Genomic DNA, 20,653 nt, shown 5'->3' with positions numbered 1-20,653 from the left:
AGTAAAAGAAGCACCTTCTGACTTTATTTCAATTTTTTAACACCCAAAAAACTTTCCTGTCTAGTGAGAAAAATGGGATTTTGATTGTCCTGCCAGTAGTTTGAATCTTGGCTTAAATTGAGTTACTGCCATTCTCATGCACATATGTAGGTGCTCATTGGTGAGCCTGGAACGATACTTTGTTTTAATAATGTTCATAGTAGAGAAAGCTGACTCACAGCTGTATGTAGATCCAAACATGGTCAAGGTGTGTAGTGCTACCTTGATTAGACAAGGGAAATCAGTCTCAGGCACAGTCTGTAGCCAGAAGTTAGCCGGATCAGTTCCTTCAAAGTGCTCTCTTAGTGCGACATTTGTTTGCAGGTCAATCATTTCTGTCTGTAGAGATCCCTCATGTGCCCACTTGAAGGTCTGCATCACCTCCTTTGAAAACACTCTGACATCTTTAATGAGGAATGGATTGTGAATGAACAGGAGGATCTGATGTCCAAGACTGAAGCTATCAAACCTTTTACTGAAGTTTCCAATGAGTTTATTTATGAAGTCAACAAAAGGAGAAACATCTCTCTTTCCTTGAATCTGTTCTTTCACCTTTGTGAAATGCAAGCACTCTCCTTGCAGATCTTCCTTGAACAAATCCAGTTTTCTCTGGAAGGAGCGGACAGCAGTCATCAAATCACAGATGGAATTGTTCTTGCCTTGGAGCTTTACATTGAGTTCATTAAGGTGTGATGTTATGTCCACTAGGAAAGCGATATTATCCATTGTGCTTTCATCTTGTAAAAACAGTGAAAACTGTCTTGCTTTCTGACTTTTGAGTTGCACTAAGAAAGCTGCTACTTCAGTTCGAATGGACCAAAAGCGTTCCAATACATTGCCTTTACTTAGCCATCTAACATTGTTGTGAAGTAAAAGGTCATTTGCATTTGCCTCAACTTCTTTAAGAAACTCTCTTAGTAAACGATGTTGATGGGATGAGGATACTCTGAGGAAGTTGATGAGTTTCATCATCGTGTCCATGATTTCTGCAAACTTGTCCGATAGAATGGCACACAGGACAGTCTGGTGAATAATGCAGTGGTAAGAAATAAGGTCAGGGTTGTCCTCTTTCAGTCGTGCCACAGCTCCTCTCTCCTTTCCTACCATGGCAGGGGCACCATCTGTGGTAACCGAGACCACCTTTTTCAGATCGATCTTCCTCTTTCTCAGAATCTCCTTAATGGCCTCGTATATGTCTTGTCCTCTTGTGTGCGTCTCAAGTGGTGTTACACCTAACAGGTCCTCACAAAGTTCTTTTGTTTCTTTGTGAAAAAATCTTACATACACCAAAAGCTGGGCATTATCAGTTATATCCGTTGATTCATCAATGGCTAAAGAAATGCATACTGCACTCTGAATCGCTGCATCAAGTTGTCCCAAAACATCCTCTGTTAATATTTCAGTCTTTTTTGTTGCTGTTGACGCTGACAGTGGGATCTGGTTGATTTTTCCACACAGCTCATCTTTTTGTTTACCCTCAAGTAAAGTTTCAGCAACAGCATTCAAACACTCCTTTACAAATGTACCATCGGTAAATGGTCTTTTGTGTTGCCCCAAAATCCATGCTACTTTAAGTGAACATTCATTTGCACGCTGCTGGGCTGTAAATGAATGTGAGAGGACTTTGGTAGATCTGTCATACTGGGCTTTCAGTTCCGTTATTTTACGTGCCCTTACCTCAGAATGCTGTGGATATGTTTGCGCAAACGAGCTGTGTTTTGTTTCGTAGTGACGCTTCACATTGCTACTTTTTATTAATGCCACGGTTTCGCAACAAATCAGACAAACTGGTTTTAAACTTCCCACAGGAAGAATGAACATATATTGGTCTGTCCATTCATCTTTGAAGACTCGGTTTTCAGTGTCTACCTTCCTTTTCTTGGCACAAGCCATGCTCTCGGTCACTTTTGCTACGGTTTCCTCCACACACTTTGGTAATATTCTGTAAATGTAAATGTCCCCATTAGTTTTCCCTCTTACATCAGTTGCCCCTATTAGAGTAAGGCCGCGTACACACGGGCGGATTGTCTGTCCAACTTAGTCCGCTGAACCGTGTTTCAGCGGACAATCCGCTCGTGTGTGGGCTTCAGCGGACTTTTTCAGCGGACAGTCTGACGGACTAAGTCTTTCGGAATTTCCGTAATTTTGTCCGTCCAAACTTGGTTTCAGCGGACAATCCGCTCGTGAGTAGGCTAGTTCGACGGACTAAGTTTGGCACATGCTCAGAAAGGATTTACACGGCGAAGGTTGCATTGCAGTGTATTGGACGTCGAATTTCTCGTCCCGTCGTACATGCCGTACACGTCATCGCGCAAGCTTTCAGCGGACTGTCTGTTCATCGTGTGTGGTCAAGTCCGTTCATTCAAAAGTTGAACGGACTGTCTGTCGGATTGTCTGACGAACTTAGTTGGGCGGATAATCCGCCCGTGTGTACGCAGCCTAATTCATTAATTCATTGCCCCATCAGACTACCCCCAAAATAAGTTGCCAAAGGCAGACTACTCTCTTATATCAGGCATTCTTGTCAGAGTGCCCACTTACATCAGGTTTCTGCAATGGAAAGCCCCCTTACAGCTGGTGTCTCCCATCAGTGTGCCCCCTTATACAATTTGTCACCATCAGAGTGCCCCATTATATAAAGGTGCCCTCTTACATAGGGTGTCCACATCAGCGTGCCCCCTTACATTAGATGTCACCATACGTGTGCCTCCTTACATCAGGTGTCCCCACCAGATCAGATGTGCCCATCTGATTGCACTTTAAATTAGGTGTGTTCTTCACAGTGCCCCTTTACATCAATTGTCCCCATCACCGTGCTCTTACATCAGGTGCCCCCATCACAGTGCCCCTTTACATCAGTCGTTCCCATCACAGTGCCCCTTTACATCAGATGTCCCCATCACAGTGCTTCTTTAAATCAGGAGTCCCCATCACAGTGTCCCTTTACATCGGGTGTCGCCCCTTTACATCGGGTGTCCCCATCACAGTGCCCCTTTACATCGGGTGTCCCCATCACAGTGCCCCTTTACATCGGGTGTCCCCATCACAGTGCCCCTTTACATCGGGTGTCCCCATCACAGTGCCCCTTTACATCAGGTGCCCCCATCACAGTGCCCCTTTACATCAGGTGTCCCCATCACAGTGCCCCTTTACATCGGGTGTCCCAACCACAGTGCCCCTTTACATCGGGTGTCCCCATCACAGTGCCCCTTTACATCGGGTGTCCCCATCACAGTGCCCCTTTACATCGGGTGTCCCCATCACAGTGCCCCTTTACATCGGGTGTCCCCATCACAGTGCCCCTTTACATTGGGTGCCCCATCACAGTGCCCCTTTACATCAGGTGCCCCCATCACAGTGCCCCTTTACATCAGATGTCCCCATCACAGTGCTTCTTTAAATCAAGTGTCCTCATCACAGTGCCCCTTTACATCGGGTGTCCCAATCGCAGTGCCCCTTTACATCTGGTGTCCCCATCACAGTGCCCCTTTACATCGGGTGTCCCCATCACAGTGCCCCTTTACATCGGGTGTCCCCATCACAGTGCCCCTTTACATCAAGTGTCCCCATCACAGTGCCCCTTTACATCAAGTGTCCCCATCACAGTGCCCCTTTACATCAAGTGTCCCCATCACAGTGCCCCTTTACATCGGGTGTCCCCAACACAGTGCCCCTTTACATCGGGTGTCCCCAACACAGTGCCCCTTTACATCGGGTGTCCCCATCACAGTGCCCCTTTACATCGGGTGTCCCCATCATAGTGCCCCTTTAAATCGGGTGTCCCCATCACAGTGCCCCTTTAAATCGGGTGTCCCCATCACAGTGCCCCTTTACATCGGGTGTCCCAACCACAGTGCCCCTTTACATCGGGTGTCCCCATCACAGTGCCCCTTTACATCGGGTGTCCCCATCACAGTGCCCCTTTACATCGGGTGTCCCCATCACAGTGCCCCTTTACATCAGGTGCCCCCATCACAGTGCCCCTTTACATCAGATGTCCCCATCACAGTGCTTCTTTAAATCAAGTGTCCTCATCACAGTGTCCCTTTACATCGGGTGTCGCCCCTTTACATCGGGTGTCCCCATCACAGTGCCCCTTTACATCGGGTGTCCCCATCACAGTGCCCCTTTACATCGGGTGTCCCCATCACAGTGCCCCTTTACATCGGGTGCCCCCATCACAGTGCCCCTTTACATCAGGTGCCCCCATCACAGTGCTTCTTTAAATCAAGTGTCCTCATCACAGTGCCCCTTTACATCGGGTGTCCCAATCGCAGTGCCCCTTTACATCTGGTGTCACCATCAGAGTTCCCCATTATATAAAGGTGCCCTCTTACATAGGGTGTCCACATCAGCGTGCCCCCTTACATTAGATGTCACCATACGTGTGCCTCCTTACATCAGGTGTCCCCACCAGATCAGATGTGCCCATCTGATTGCACTTTAAATTAGGTGTGTTCTTCACAGTGCCCCTTTACATCAATTGTCCCCATCACCGTGCTCTTACATCAGGTGCCCCCATCACAGTGCCCCTTTACATCAGTCGTTCCCATCACAGTGCCCCTTTACATCAGATGTCCCCATCACAGTGCTTCTTTAAATCAGGAGTCCCCATCACAGTGTCCCTTTACATCGGGTGTCGCCCCTTTACATCGGGTGTCCCCATCACAGTGCCCCTTTACATCGGGTGTCCCCATCACAGTGCCCCTTTACATCGGGTGTCCCCATCACAGTGCCCCTTTACATCGGGTGTCCCCATCACAGTGCCCCTTTACATCGGGTGTCCCCATCACAGTGCCCCTTTACATCGGGTGTCCCCATCACAGTGCCCCTTTACATCGGGTGTCCCCATCACAGTGCCCCTTTACATCAGGTGCCCCCATCACAGTGCCCCTTTACATCAGGTGTCCCCATCACAGTGCCCCTTTACATCGGGTGTCCCAACCACAGTGCCCCTTTACATCGGGTGCCCCATCACAGTGCCCCTTTACATCAGGTGCCCCCATCACAGTGCCCCTTTACATCAGATGTCCCCATCACAGTGCTTCTTTAAATCAAGTGTCCTCATCACAGTGCCCCTTTACATCGGGTGTCCCAATCGCAGTGCCCCTTTACATCTGGTGTCCCCATCACAGTGCCCCTTTACATCGGGTGTCCCCATCACAGTGCCCCTTTACATCGGGTGTCCCCATCACAGTGCCCCTTTACATCGGGTGTCCCCAACACAGTGCCCCTTTACATCGGGTGTCCCCAACACAGTGCCCCTTTACATCGGGTGTCCCCATCACAGTGCCCCTTTACATCGGGTGTCCCCATCACAGTGCCCCTTTACATCGGGTGTCCCCATCACAGTGCCCCTTTACATCGGGTGTCCCCATCACAGTGCCCCTTTACATCGGGTGTCCCCATCACAGTGCCCCTTTACATCGGGTGTCCCCATCACAGTGCCCCTTTACATCGGGTGTCCCCATCACAGTGCCCCTTTACATCGGGTGTCCCCATCACAGTGCCCCTTTACATCGGGTGTCCCCATCACAGTGCCCCTTTACATCGGGTGTCCCCATCACAGTGCCCCTTTACATCGGGTGTCCCCATCACAGTGCCCCTTTACATCGGGTGTCCCCATCACAGTGCCCCTTTACATCGGGTGTCCCCATCACAGTGCCCCTTTACATCGGGTGTCCCCATCACAGTGCCCCTTTACATCGGGTGTCCCCATCACAGTGCCCCTTTACATCGGGTGCCCCCATCACAGTGCCCCTTTACATCGGGTGCCCCCATCACAGTGCCCCTTTACATCGGGTGCCCCCATCACAGTGCCCCTTTACATCGGGTGCCCCCATCACAGTGCCCCTTTACATCGGGTGCCCCCATCACAGTGCCCCTTTACATCGGGTGCCCCCATCACAGTGCCCCTTTACATCGGGTGCCCCCATCACAGTGCCCCTTTACATCGGGTGCCCCCATCACAGTGCCCCTTTACATCGGGTGCCCCCATCACAGTGCCCCTTTACATCGGGTGCCCCCATCACAGTGCCCCTTTACATCGGGTGCCCCCATCACAGTGCCCCTTTACATCGGGTGCCCCCATCACAGTGCCCCTTTACATCGGGTGCCCCCATCACAGTGCCCCTTTACATCGGGTGCCCCCATCACAGTGCCCCTTTACATCGGGTGCCCCCATCACAGTGCCCCTTTACATCGGGTGTCCCAATCGCAGTGCCCCTTTACATCTGGTGTCACCATCAGAGTTCCCCATTATATAAAGGTGCCCTCTTACATAGGGTGTCCACATCAGCGTGCCCCCTTACATTAGATGTCACCATACGTGTGCCTCCTTACATCAGGTGTCCCCACCAGATCAGATGTGCCCATCTGATTGCACTTTAAATTAGGTGTGTTCTTCACAGTGCCCCTTTACATCAATTGTCCCCATCACCGTGCTCTTACATCAGGTGCCCCCATCACAGTGCCCCTTTACATCAGTCGTTCCCATCACAGTGCCCCTTTACATCAGATGTCCCCATCACAGTGCTTCTTTAAATCAGGAGTCCCCATCACAGTGTCCCTTTACATCGGGTGTCGCCCCTTTACATCGGGTGTCCCCATCACAGTGCCCCTTTACATCGGGTGTCCCCATCACAGTGCCCCTTTACATCGGGTGTCCCCATCACAGTGCCCCTTTACATCGGGTGTCCCCATCACAGTGCCCCTTTACATCGGGTGTCCCCATCACAGTGCCCCTTTACATCGGGTGTCCCCATCACAGTGCCCCTTTACATCGGGTGTCCCCATCACAGTGCCCCTTTACATCAGGTGCCCCCATCACAGTGCCCCTTTACATCAGGTGTCCCCATCACAGTGCCCCTTTACATCGGGTGTCCCAACCACAGTGCCCCTTTACATCGGGTGCCCCATCACAGTGCCCCTTTACATCAGGTGCCCCCATCACAGTGCCCCTTTACATCAGATGTCCCCATCACAGTGCTTCTTTAAATCAAGTGTCCTCATCACAGTGCCCCTTTACATCGGGTGTCCCAATCGCAGTGCCCCTTTACATCTGGTGTCCCCATCACAGTGCCCCTTTACATCGGGTGTCCCCATCACAGTGCCCCTTTACATCGGGTGTCCCCATCACAGTGCCCCTTTACATCGGGTGTCCCCAACACAGTGCCCCTTTACATCGGGTGTCCCCAACACAGTGCCCCTTTACATCGGGTGTCCCCATCACAGTGCCCCTTTACATCGGGTGTCCCCATCACAGTGCCCCTTTACATCGGGTGTCCCCATCACAGTGCCCCTTTACATCGGGTGTCCCCATCACAGTGCCCCTTTACATCGGGTGTCCCCATCACAGTGCCCCTTTACATCGGGTGTCCCCATCACAGTGCCCCTTTACATCGGGTGTCCCCATCACAGTGCCCCTTTACATCGGGTGTCCCCATCACAGTGCCCCTTTACATCGGGTGTCCCCATCACAGTGCCCCTTTACATCGGGTGTCCCCATCACAGTGCCCCTTTACATCGGGTGTCCCCATCACAGTGCCCCTTTACATCGGGTGTCCCCATCACAGTGCCCCTTTACATCGGGTGTCCCCATCACAGTGCCCCTTTACATCGGGTGTCCCCATCACAGTGCCCCTTTACATCGGGTGTCCCCATCACAGTGCCCCTTTACATCGGGTGTCCCCATCACAGTGCCCCTTTACATCGGGTGCCCCCATCACAGTGCCCCTTTACATCGGGTGCCCCCATCACAGTGCCCCTTTACATCGGGTGCCCCCATCACAGTGCCCCTTTACATCGGGTGCCCCCATCACAGTGCCCCTTTACATCGGGTGCCCCCATCACAGTGCCCCTTTACATCGGGTGCCCCCATCACAGTGCCCCTTTACATCGGGTGCCCCCATCACAGTGCCCCTTTACATCGGGTGCCCCCATCACAGTGCCCCTTTACATCGGGTGCCCCCATCACAGTGCCCCTTTACATCGGGTGCCCCCATCACAGTGCCCCTTTACATCGGGTGCCCCCATCACAGTGCCCCTTTACATCGGGTGCCCCCATCACAGTGCCCCTTTACATCGGGTGCCCCCATCACAGTGCCCCTTTACATCGGGTGCCCCCATCACAGTGCCCCTTTACATCGGGTGCCCCCATCACAGTGCCCCTTTACATCGGGTGCCCCCATCACAGTGCCCCTTTACATCGGGTGCCCCCATCACAGTGCCCCTTTACATCGGGTGCCCCCATCACAGTGCCCCTTTACATCGGGTGCCCCCATCACAGTGCCCCTTTACATCGGGTGCCCCCATCACAGTGCCCCTTTACATCGGGTGCCCCCATCACAGTGCCCCTTAACAAAATGTGCACATCAGGGTGTCCCTTAACATAAAATAAGGGTCATGCTGATGGGCACATTTTATATTAAGGGGCACTCTGATGGACAACAAAATGTGCCCCTTAACTTAAAATTTGCCCATCAAAGTGGCCCTTTTAATATAAAATGTACCCATCAGTGTTGCTCTTAAAATAAAATATGCCCATCAGCGTGCCCCTTAACATGAAATAAGGGTCACACTGATGGGCGCCTATTATGTTAGGAGGCACTCTGATGGACAAATTTTATTTTAAGGGGCATGCTGGTGGGTATATTTTTAATGTGCACATCGATGGGCATATTTTGTAAGGCACATTTTGTTGTGCCCCTTAACAAAATATGCCCATCGATGTGCACATTAAAAATATACCCATCAGCGTGCCCCGTAAAATTAAATTTGTCCATCAGAGTACCCCTTAACATAAAAGGTGCCCATCAGCGTGACCCTTATTTTATGCTAAAGGGCACTCTGATGAACACATTTTATTTTAAGGGGCATGCTGATGGGTATATTTGTAATTTGCACAATGCTGTGCTTTTTTTGTAAGGGGCACGCTGATGGATATATTTTTAAGTGCACACTGATGGACATATTTTGTTAAGGCGCACCTTAACAAAACATGCAAATCAGTGTGCACATAAAAAATATACCCATCAGCATGCCCCTTACAAAAAAAGCCCAGCATTGTGCAAATTACAAATATACCCATCAGCATGCCCCTTACAAAAAAAGCCCAGCCTTGTGCAAATGACAAATATACCCATCACCATGCCCCTTACAAAAAAGCCCAGCATTTTGCAAATTACCAATATACAAATACAGTCATGATCACTATGTGCCCACATACCTCAACTGCAGGAGGGCACAACAGAAGCTGCCTCAAGGAGTCGGAGAGCCAGGACCCGGGAATTCGGAACCGCGGGCAGCATGGGGGGCGGAGCGCGCACGTGACGTCACACCCCCTACTATCTGTGAGCGTGCGTGTCTTCAGCTCCGAGACGCGGCCAGGAGCAGGGGGCGGGCGCATGCGCACAGCGTCACTGGTTGCTAGGGAAACCCGCGGTCCCAGCAAACCAGTGATTGCTGTCATTTAATATGCTGGCGGCATAGCGGTCCGGGCGGAAGCTCCGCTCGGTCCGGACTCAGACCGCGGGCCGGCATTTGATGACGGCTGATCTATATCATGGTAGTGCTATGCTCTAGAGCAAGGGTAGGCAACTTGGGCCCCTCCAGCTGTTGTGGAACTACATTTCCTATAAGGTACTGCAAAAGCTGGCAGTTACAATTACTCCCAGAGGCATGATGGGACTTGTAGGTCTGCAACAGCTAGAGGGCCCCAGGTTGCCTACCCCTGCTCTAGAGAATATCTATGTACAGCCTTACCACTGCTTCAACAGAAAATGTGGTGGGGAAAAAAAACGGTGCTTTTGATATCCTATGTGCTCAGATCTAGCATCAGTGTTTGTGCTGCACACATTCCTGGTCAATTTTATCTGGGATTTTTAATAAAGCACTGAAGGACTGAAATGCATATAGGTGTGAAAGGGCCCATAAACATTTGGAATAAGATATACCTGCACTCAAATATAGTTAATGCATATATAATCCATCAAGTGGTAAATGGGTGTGACCAAATATTAACACAAAAAATTCTGAATGGGCCACCTGATGTACACATTTAGCAAACATTGCACAAAAACAGGGATTTTGTTTGTTTACCTACATTGGAATACATCTTTAAGCTGGCAAAATGCATCAAAGTAATCTGTTTGGCTAGTCCCTACTCTTCTCTGCAAAATTCAAATATCCCAGTGGATATAGGGGTCTAATAGACACAAGTTGGGGGGGTTTGAAGTATGTTTTAAATTAAAAGCTTTTATTTCTCATCCTTTGAGGGACACGGGCATTTAGAACAGTCGGATGGCTATGACTAAGGACTAATGTCTGAAATGCATAGGCAGTTTTTACAGCATTTTACATGTTTACTTAATAAAGAAATACTATTTTTTGGATGTCCTCCTGAGTGCCAACCATCCCTTTCCTTACTCTGAATCTGCTACAAAGATGAAAATCCTTGCAATGTACAGTACATAAATCACCTAGAGAGCCCCATTTTGTTTAGTCTTCCCTGACGGTGCTCTGGACAAGGCCTAAGAGCTACAAACGCACCCTTTCCTGACCCTTCCATGGCTGCAGTTCGCCAACTTGTTTGTTTCAGTTCTTTAAGGTGTCTAGTATGCCCTCCCTTCTCTAGGTCTTGACCTTGGTGTGGGGTGACTTTATTGTATTGGAAAAGGTTGCAATTCCCGGTCCCAGAGTTTCTTGAAGATTTACCTTCCTTGTCACTTAACTTCTATAGCAGCTTTGGCATTTGCTTATCTTGCTTAGGCTTCTCCCTAAGCCTAGATGCACAGCAGCCTTCATAAGCAACTTCCTGATATCCAACCATCCTTCCGTTGGATGACCCCCTTACATCTTCTTTTACAATAGGTTTATTTCCCCCTGCTTTGTAATCATTGGTATAACTGCCTCACCTAGTGATCTCTCAGGGAATCTCATACTGAGCTCCCTTCTTGTCTCTTTTTTATACTTTTTTTTTTTTTTTTTTTGTTTTGTTTATTAAATTAGGCCCTACTTATAGCATTTCAGTTAAGACACTGTAGGTTCTGGTCGACCTTTCCACCTTCTCCTTCTCTTTTGAAACTTTGCACTCCCTGTTCAGTATTCTGCTGCAGATGGCTTATACAGTATCTAGAGCCAACACTCTTTCTTAGGCAGAGCCACTGCTTAAATTGTCTTTTGAGTTTATCAAAAACCATTGATTGCTAGGCGGCTGTTTCCACTGTCGCACCAGCAGATCATTTTACAGTTAAAAAATTGCTTTGTGCTCCATTACCCTTGTTTTTTCTTGTGGCCCTATTGCTTTTTAGCTGTGTTGCCCACCCCTTGAATATTTCTTGGGGGGTGTTCCATACATTCGAAATCGATTCCTGTGTCCTATACAATAAAGAGAAATTTTGACACATCTGTAAATTCTCTATCTTTGAGTACAGTACAGAATACATGTCCATCCCCTTGCTTCTCTGTCATTTCCTTATTGCTTGCTAACAAATCTGGAGCCTCGTTGATTGGGCCAATTTGTACAGGGATGTTAGTGGAAGGATCCAGGAAAGCTTTTTCCAGTGTCCAATGAAAGTAGTCGCATATAACCCGTAGTCTTTACAACTATTTCTGTGTCCTGGACTGTACTCCATAAAATGAGATTTACAGATCTGCCAAATGTCCTCTTTTTAGACTTGCAGTAAAATCTTTTCCTTACTACCGCACAGGTCCCACCCGTGTGGATGGATTTTTTTTTTTGTGTGCTAATTCTTAATATTGCTTTCTCACAAAACTTAGGCTAGCTGGGTAGAGGAGGGTTTTTACAAGGCTGGCTTAGAATTTTTCTGTTTGCCTGTGTCTCAACCTCTTAGTTTTTTTTTTTTTTTTTTTTTTATTAATATAAAGACTATTTTGTGCTTTCAGAAATCAACTTTACCTTTGGCCTAAGCCGTGATTCTGGACTTTCATTTGCTGACTTGGCAACAGATAATGGGGATTTTGCCTTTGGATCTAAAGGTATGTTGCAATGTTTTCTAGTTTTTGGTAATTTTTTGAAGTATTGATTGGAAATGCAGGGTCTGTGTAATGTACGTATATATGTGTGTGGTGTGTGTGTATATGTATGTATGTATATATGTGTGTGTGTGTGTGTGTGTAAGAGAAATGCAGTCTTTGCCAACCAAACAGCTAGTTGCCTGCCTGTCTCCGGTTTTAAAATGTTCCACTGACATAGAACAAACATGCAACTACTTGGCACTCCTATTCTGTATACATGTTCTCAGTCTGCGACTGAAAGTCAGACAATCTCTGTGAGACTGGGCTTTTAGCAATTTTAGAAACATTTCAGCTATGGCATTTCCCATGATAGGTTTACTTTTAAAGTGGTTGTAAACCTCAGACATGAAATATGAGCATAGTATATCCCTCTATGTACTTGTCTCAATCCAGAGCACTGTAATTTCTGTCACTGCTGATGCATTTTCCTGACATCAAGACATAAAAAGGTGACGGGAGGGAGATCTGCATACAGCCTGTCACTGACAGCCTAAGCTTTGTTACTGTATGAAGAGTGTGTGTCATTTCCCTCCAATCAGCTATCAGAGCTCTCAGCTCTCTGCCCCCTGTTTTCTGACAGCTCAGACAAGCTTTAGAAGTTCTCCATTTTGAACAGATGTAGAGGAGAAGATTACGCATATACGGGTAAAGTTTATAGGAGGATTTGTTTCCTCTGTGTATCACCTGAGGCCAGTCATTTCACTGGGTATATGTGAGGGTTTACAACCACTTTAAGCTATGTACAGGCCACTATCTAGTATGTTAGCCAGGCACAGTTTTTCATGAGACGCCAGTGCTTTAGTGGTGGTCTGCCTTTTGCTAACACCTAACTGTATTACTCTCGCAGATTCAAACTTCCAGTGGGCTAACACTGGGGCTGTCCTGTTTGGCTCTATGGCATCAAACCGAAAAACAGAAAAAGGTGACAACGATGAGGAGGTGGTTCACAATGATGATGTGCACTTTGAGCCCATTGTATCGTTGCCTGAGGTAACTTTTTTTTGGGGGGGGGGATTTCTTACCTAGCTTCTAATCTCCCTTCCTGCAGCGTACTGATTTTCGATCTATGGAACTTGGTGTGCTTGTTTTTGGTGGTAATAGTTTCATATGGTATACGCTCAGTGGACTGAAAGTCACCACAGTCGACACTGACGTTCGTTTTCTTCAGATGCCAAAGGTGTCAGTGTAGATTGAAGTGCTCTGGGGTCTAGGCTCAGTCTACAATGATCATAGTACAGGCAACCACACTAAGACTCTGTTTCCACTAGTGCGACTTGTCATGTGACTGTGGACACATAGTCACATGACTAGTCACGGCCTATTGATTTTAATGGCACCCGTGAAAATCACCAACTTTTAAAAGGTACCTGCACTACTTTGATGGGACTTTGATCCAGAGTGTAAAGTTGGATCAAGGTCGCACTCTAAATTGTGCAAGTTTGGGGGCACAGTAGTGGAAAGGTACACTAAGGCTTCATTCCCACTAGTATGACTTGTCATGCGACTTTGAACACAGTCGCATGACAAGTCACAGCCCATTGATTTCAATGGCACCCATTCCAAACAGTGTAAAGTTGTGCAAATTTGGGGTCGCAATAGTGGAAATGTGACTGGTCAAGTGACTGTGTCCAGAGTTGCATGACAAGTCACAGCCTATTTTTATTGGTACCCATGCCCATCTATGCTACATTGAAAATCAGCAACTTTGAAAAGGTACCTGCACTACTTTGATGCAACTTTGATCCAGAGAATGTAAAGTTGGATCAAAGCTGCACTGTTGTATCAAAGTCGCACTCTAGCCTTAGGCTGTTTCCACTAGAGTGCGACTTTGAGTGCAGCTTTGATCCAACTTTATACTCTAAATCAAAGTCACATCAAACGTTACATCAAAGTAGTCAAGGCACCTTTTCAAAGTCGCACAGATGGGAATGTTTGCCTCTGAAATCAATCTCCCGTAGTCTTCATATGTCTGGACTATGGGGTAGAGTGGCAAGACAGAAGCCTTTTCTTACAAAGAAAAACATCCATACCCATCTAAATTTTGCAAATTCACATCTGAAGTCTCCTAAAAGCATGTGGAAAAATGTGTTCTGGTCTGATGAAAAACCAAGGTTGAACTTTTTGGCCATAATGCCCTAAAATATGTTTGGTGCAAAAACACTGCACATCACCAAAAGAACACCATACCCACAGTGAAGCATGGTGGTGGCAATATGATTTGGGGCTGTTTTGTTTCAACTGGAACAGGGGTTTTAGTCAAGGTAGAGTGAATTATGAACAGTTCCAAATACCAGTCAATATTGGCACAAATCCTGCGGACTTCTGATAGAAAGCTGTACATGAAGAACTTCATCTTTCAGCTTGACAACGACCCAAAGCATACATTCCAAATCAACAAAGGAATGTCTTCAGAAGAATATTTAAAGGCCCAGACCTGAATCTGATTAAAAATCTGTGGGGTGATCTGGAGAGGGCTGTGCACAGATGTCCTCGTGATCTGACAGATTTGGAGTGTTTTTGCAAATAGTGGGCAAAAATTGCTAAGTCAAGATGTGCCATGCTGATACTCATACCCCAAAAAGACTGAGCGCTGTAATAAAATCAAAAAGTACTTCAACAAAGTATAAATTTAAGGCCCCTTTCACACTGCTGCAACTTTGAAAGTCATGCGATTTTTTTTTCAGGTGTGATTTTTACACTTATTTCAGGCAATGCCTGTGTAAACTTGAGGTCTAATGACCTGAACTCACATCAAAGTAGTACAGGGACTACGTTGAAGTCGCACAGATATCAATATTTATTGGGAATCGTGGGGTACAACTTGTCATGCGACTGTCAAGTCACACAAGTGTGAAAGGGGCCTAAGGGTGTTCAGTTATGCAACCAGATTATTTTTACTTCCCTCCACCTAAAAGATTTCAGTATGTTCAACTGCGTTGTACAGTTTATAGGTCACATTAACCACTTCCCGACCGGCGCACGCCGATGTACGTCGGCAGAATGGCACGGGCAGCCATATTGGCCTACAGGTACGTCCATTTCAATATGCCGCCCTACCATTGCGTACGCGCCGGCGGCGGCGCACTCGCATGCCGGTCGGGACCCCCATGTCGTCTCACGGGGCGATGCCGTTGTAAACAGCATCTCCCTGTTCTGCCTAGGAACAAGTGACACTGATCTTCTCCATGTGATTGGAGCAGAGATCAGTGTTGTGGGTGTGTCTTTATATCTACTGTACCTCAAATTTAACTTGAAACTTTGTATGTTTTTAGGTGGAGGTTAAGTCGGGAGAAGAAGATGAGGAAGTACTTTTTAAAGAGAGAGCAAAACTGTACCGCTGGGACAGAGCTGCCAATCAGTGGAAGGAACGAGGAGTAGGCGATATTAAAATACTTTACCATCAGGAAAGAAAATATTACCGAATATTGATGAGACGAGAGCAAGTATTGAAAGTGTGTGCAAACCACGTTATATCGAAAGATATGAAACTGGCTCCTTTAAGTACATCTCAGAATTCATTTGTTTGGATAGCCAATGATTATTCTGGTAAGTGACGTTTTCCTTGTTATATTCAGATCTTTATTAACAATAGCCAAGTTTATCACTGGAGTTTTCAGTTCTACATTGGGAAAGTAGAAATGTCCTCCTTATTGTAAAAATGTTCAGCTTTTTACTGTTTATACTGATGTAGCCCTTCGCTGTCTGCTTGTTTTATAAATTCTTCTCTAGTAGATAAATACTGTACTGCAGCATGATAAAATATTAATGTCTGATATGTTAGCCTTTTAGAGTCCAAAATTATTGTGATTGCTCTACTTTGAGAGGGCCAATGAGAGCTGCAGAGCTGATGGGGTGCCCCAGCTTCCCAGCATAGCTAGAGAAAGGATTAGGGTGTGTTCTGCTTAGCGTGGTCCGTCTTTACTAGTTTCAAAGCAGAGGGACTAAGTTTTCATATAAGTACATAGTACAGCAGGCACATATGAGAAATATGAAATTATGAAATGTTGGGTTTACACATTTCTCAAATATTGGCACCTAACAGTGGTGCAGTGTACCCCAGGATTTCCTTAATTGGTCTGTACAATATTCTAATGACCAACTTGCAATACGTGCTTTTTCGTTTTATCCCAAAAAATAAAAAATTCACTTTTAATTAAAACTGAGGACTGTCGCACTAGTTTTAATATATCTACAAAGTATGTTTACATGAATATATCTTCTATTTATTTATAGCAGGAATATGCAATTAGCGGACCTCCAGCTGTTGCAAAACTAAAAGTCCCATCATGCCTCTGCGTGTCATGCTTGTGGCTTTCAGTCTTGCTATGCCTCATATGACTTGTATTTCAGCGACAGCTGGAGGTCCGCTAATTGCATATCCCAGATTTATATGAACAGTGCCTGCTAATTGCTGCACCCATCATATTAGTATAGGTCAGACCACACCTTTTTTTTCCAAGCAAAGTTATTGATGGCTTTACATGATATGGAGCCCAATTCTTTCATTAAAGCCTTCATGCTGCATTCAGTTTAAACTCACTGAATACATTTCAAGCAGGGTTCACACTATTGCAAATTGGATGCAGGGAATAGCAGGTGATTTTGACCGGCTCTCTATGAAGCCGGTTCACATATCTCCACTGCGGTGCGAATTTGCACAGGGGCCCTGTGTGTTTTTTGGTCCATTTCAGGTCCGAATTCAGCCAAAAATGCTGAGATCGGACCTGAAACGGTGAACGGTGACGCACTGGACCCCTCCTGTGAGCCGCATGCTATAGTGTGAATCCAGCCTCATTTTAGTGTCTTACTGTTTTCTTTCTAGGACAGCCACAGCTTGAGTAGAAAAATGTCCATCAGCAGCTGTAGAGTGGGACCCTTGGTCTCCGTGGAAGCAGTGGTCTGTCCCTTATTGAGTAGACCTATAGCCCTACATTCAGTAAAGCTCAGGCTCAGCTCATCCAAATGTGTCAACGTCTAGCCCTGGCAATAGAGGTTATTTAGGAATCTCGTGCTGCATTGAGATGCAGGTGGAAATTGTCTACTCTTCCCATACCCTAAAATGGGATTTCAACGGGTTCCCATTGCCTCTTTGGGGACATTTGCAGTATTGATGCAGGTACACGCTTGTGGTGCTTGGTATACAGAAGTTTTAAATACTTTCTCTCAGGATTGTTTTATGTATGTTGTAAGTTACTGAACCTGATCAACACTCAAGTATATGTAGGCTCAGATTATAACTTTTGTCAGTGTAAATATGATCTTCAGGTTAATGACTAAACACAATTGCTTTTCCCTTGCAGATGGAGGGCCCAATGTTGAGCAATTTGCAGCAAGATTCAAAAATCAGGAGCTGGCAGATTCTTTTCAGAGAAAGTTTGAAGAATGCCAAAAGAATCTACAGTTATCCGAAACTGAAACCTAAATGTGATGGTTATTAACCATTGTTATGGAGTTTCTAGATCAAACGGAAATCTCTCCCATCTGTTTTTAACCTTCTCATTTATTAATGCAGATTGGTCTCCCTTCCTTACAGCTTCATGGTTTTACTGTTGCTGTCTGCAGGTCTAATGTTATTACAGTGCCAGCATTCAGATAACCTTACACTACTGGATCCATTGTATTGCGATATACTTCAATCTGTTAAGCATTTGAAGCGATGAGGTGATGGATACAATGTTACAAGGAAGGGGGACCTCTTTCTCAGTCCAAATCAGATAAAACATTTCCTATTAACCTGGAAATTCAAATCCGTACAGTATCGGTGATTCAGTATATAGCTTGTCCATGTTTGAGTGGGCTTTTCTTTCACTAATTCTCTAAATTTCTGTTAAAATAAGAGGCAATTTTTCCTCCAGGGTTACCTTCTAGTTCTGTTTCTATCTAAACAGAATAAAATATTTGACCGTACATAGAGCTACATTTGTGTAAACAAATTCTTTGTGCACTTGTAAGAACATACTTATTTTTTAAATGTTGGTATTGTAAATAAAGTTGCGTGAAAATTGCTTTGGTATTGATTGATCTTCACAAGATATTGATTAGCCATCTATGCTGGAAATATCTTGGTGAGCATTTCCAGTACCGTATATACTCGAGTATAGGCCGACCCGAATATAAGCCGAGGCCCCCAATTTACCCCCAAAAAACTGGAAAACGTATTGACTCGTGTATAAGCCGAGGGTGAGACATGGCTGTCCATCCCTGTGTGTCCGTCCATCCCTGTGTGTGTGTCCGTCCATCCATCCCTGTGTGTGTGTCCATCCATCCATCCATCCATCCCTGTGTGTGTGTCCGTCCATCCATCCCTGTGTGTGTATCCATCCATCCATCCATCCCTGTGTGTGTGTGTGTGTGTGTGTGTGTGTGTGTGTGTGTGTGTGTGTGTGTATATTCATCCATCCATCCCTGTGTGTGTGTGTGTATCCATCCATCCATCCCTGTGTGTGTGTGTGTGTGTGTGTGTGTGTCCGTGCAGCCTTGTGTGTGTGTCCAGCCTACCTGTGTCCCAAGCCTCCGTCCCGAGCCGCCGTCGTCCCGAGCCTCCTCCGTCCCGTGCCTCCTCCGTCCCGTGCCTCCTCCGTCCCGTGCCTCCTCCGTCCCGTGTCGTGCCGATGGATCGCCGCTCCAGGATCGCCGCTCTTCTCGGCGGCCATTCTACAATTCAAAAGCCGCGCCTCCGCCTGTGATAGGCGGAACACTCAATTTCCCAGCAGCCTGTGTTCCGCCTATCACGGACATCCTCTCATACTCGTCCGTAGTATGAGAATGAGCGAATGTCCGTGATAGGCGGAACACTGACTGCTGGGAAATTCAGTGTTCCGCCTATCACAGGCGGAGGCGGAGAAGGAGGCGCGGCTTTTGAATTTTAATGTCCGCCGTCTGTCTGCTCGATACGCTGATCGAGCAGTCAGACAGCGGTGACTCGAGTATAAGCCGAGGGGGCACTTTCAGCCTCAAAGAGGCTGAAAATCTCGGCTTATACTCGAGTATATACGGTAACTAACCTGAAAATAGCATTTCTTTATCATACGTCACAGGACACATAGTTGGGCTATTATTCATTACTTACTGGGGTTATACGCCATCTCTAGGTAAATGGACACTGGTAGACCAAAGTCTTAGATGGAAGTCCGCCCCTATATAACCCCTCCCATATAGGAAGTACTTCAATTTTTTACCAATGTCTGCAAGGTGGATGGGCACGTTGAGCTCCAGGTCCTGAGTCCCAAGAACGGTTCTTAAAAAAAAAAAAAAAAAAAAAAAAATCAAGGGATTGACCAATTACATCCATTTGAAGAAAAGCTTAAATAGATTGTACCCAAGCAAAGCAGACACAAGGATCCTGCAAAGTTTTGCCTGTAACGCAACCTTAGGGCACTGGACTCTGCGTAGTGGAATCATGGACACTACAGAGCTAAGGCATTCCTGCAGGAAGCTGTGCAGGTCCAAGGAAGTGGACCCTAAAACATGAAAAGGGTTCCCAGTTCTTGAAGGTCCCCAAGTGACAGAACCCCCCGTGATGGGTGAAGATTGGACTCTTGGTTTCTAAGGTTGCCCGGTGGGTAAATGAGCCCCCCGTATTGTGGGGTGCCCCATGAGTGTAACACGCTGTCAAACCAGCAAAAGGCCGGACACCGCAGGGTGGAGTTTGGACTAGGATGAGTCTGGACACGGATTTGCAATTGCACATGTTGGATTGCCATGGCGCACGCGGGTTCACAGCTGTGTTGGCTGCCATGACCACACAGAACAATGTGCGTACACAGAGCCGCGAATGCGCTGTAGCTCTAAGGATGGCAAAGGAAGATTCACTTTGTGCGCGTACACAGCTGCGCACGTCCACTGTGACCATGCATGTGAAGAGCGTCCAAGCGCACAATTATCTTATCTAAACAGAGTGGCTGACGTGTGGCGCTTCCAAGGGACAGCTGTGGGACACAGAGCAGGCTCTGAATCCATTCACTTCAGCAGTTCATTCCTCCTTATCCGGGTCATGTAAATCCTCCAGATGTTGGTTGGCAGGCTAAAGGTGCTTTGCAGGATTGTTGCATAGGGGCTTGGTGAGCCCTAATAAAGGATCTCCCTTCTGGGGTGGTGTAAATACTAAACCCAGGTACTCCCCTTTTTGTGGCTTGAAATGTCTTCAAAAAAGGAGCAGGGCTAACACTACTGGGAAGGGCACATCTGTGTCATCAGTAGCTCCTGAGGAGCCGTATTCAAAACCCTAGTGTTGTATCCCCTGAAATACCAGAGGCTTTTGCAATCTGAGCTGCTGCGCCTGTCTGATATTGTGCCTGTCAATGCTGCATATCACCAGGGATGATTTGTCCTCGGCTTTAGTTGGGTTAGAGGACAGGATTTAAAAAATAAAATGCAGCGCTAATGAAAAAATGTGATCTCAAAAACCATATCACAGTGATGTATATTAAAATAATCCCCAAAATGTTGAAACTTTTGGAAAATTATATATATATATATATATATATATATATATATATATATATATATATATATATATATATTATAATAGTGAATAAATGTACAGTGACACAATATGACTGGTTATAGTAGGAAGGAA

At 46.6% G+C, this 20,653-nt stretch overlaps 1 protein-coding gene across 1 annotated transcript in view; it reads left to right on the top strand.

Annotated features, from left to right (window-relative positions):
* Positions 1–18,080, top strand: part of LOC143983192 (E3 SUMO-protein ligase RanBP2-like) — a 183,796-nt gene extending 165,716 nt beyond the window's left edge. The window contains exons 25-28 of the mRNA XM_077482612.1: positions 11,944–12,036; positions 12,923–13,065; positions 15,348–15,621; positions 17,376–18,080. Coding sequence (XP_077338738.1) covers positions 11,944–12,036; positions 12,923–13,065; positions 15,348–15,621; positions 17,376–17,497 — 632 coding nt within the window. The 3' untranslated portion in view covers positions 17,498–18,080. The remainder of the gene's footprint in view (positions 1–11,943; positions 12,037–12,922; positions 13,066–15,347; positions 15,622–17,375) is intronic.
* The last annotated feature ends 2,573 nt before the right edge of the window (positions 18,081–20,653 follow it).

The sequence above is a fragment of the Lithobates pipiens genome, unplaced genomic scaffold, assembly GCF_037356315.1.
Source record: "Lithobates pipiens isolate NorthernLeopardFrog02 unplaced genomic scaffold, aLitPip1_a1.2 Scaffold_16, whole genome shotgun sequence".
Lineage (NCBI taxonomy): Eukaryota > Metazoa > Chordata > Amphibia > Anura > Ranidae > Lithobates > Lithobates pipiens.
Note: the sequence above shows the minus strand (reverse complement) of the source record. Positions and strands in the feature narration are given on the sequence as shown.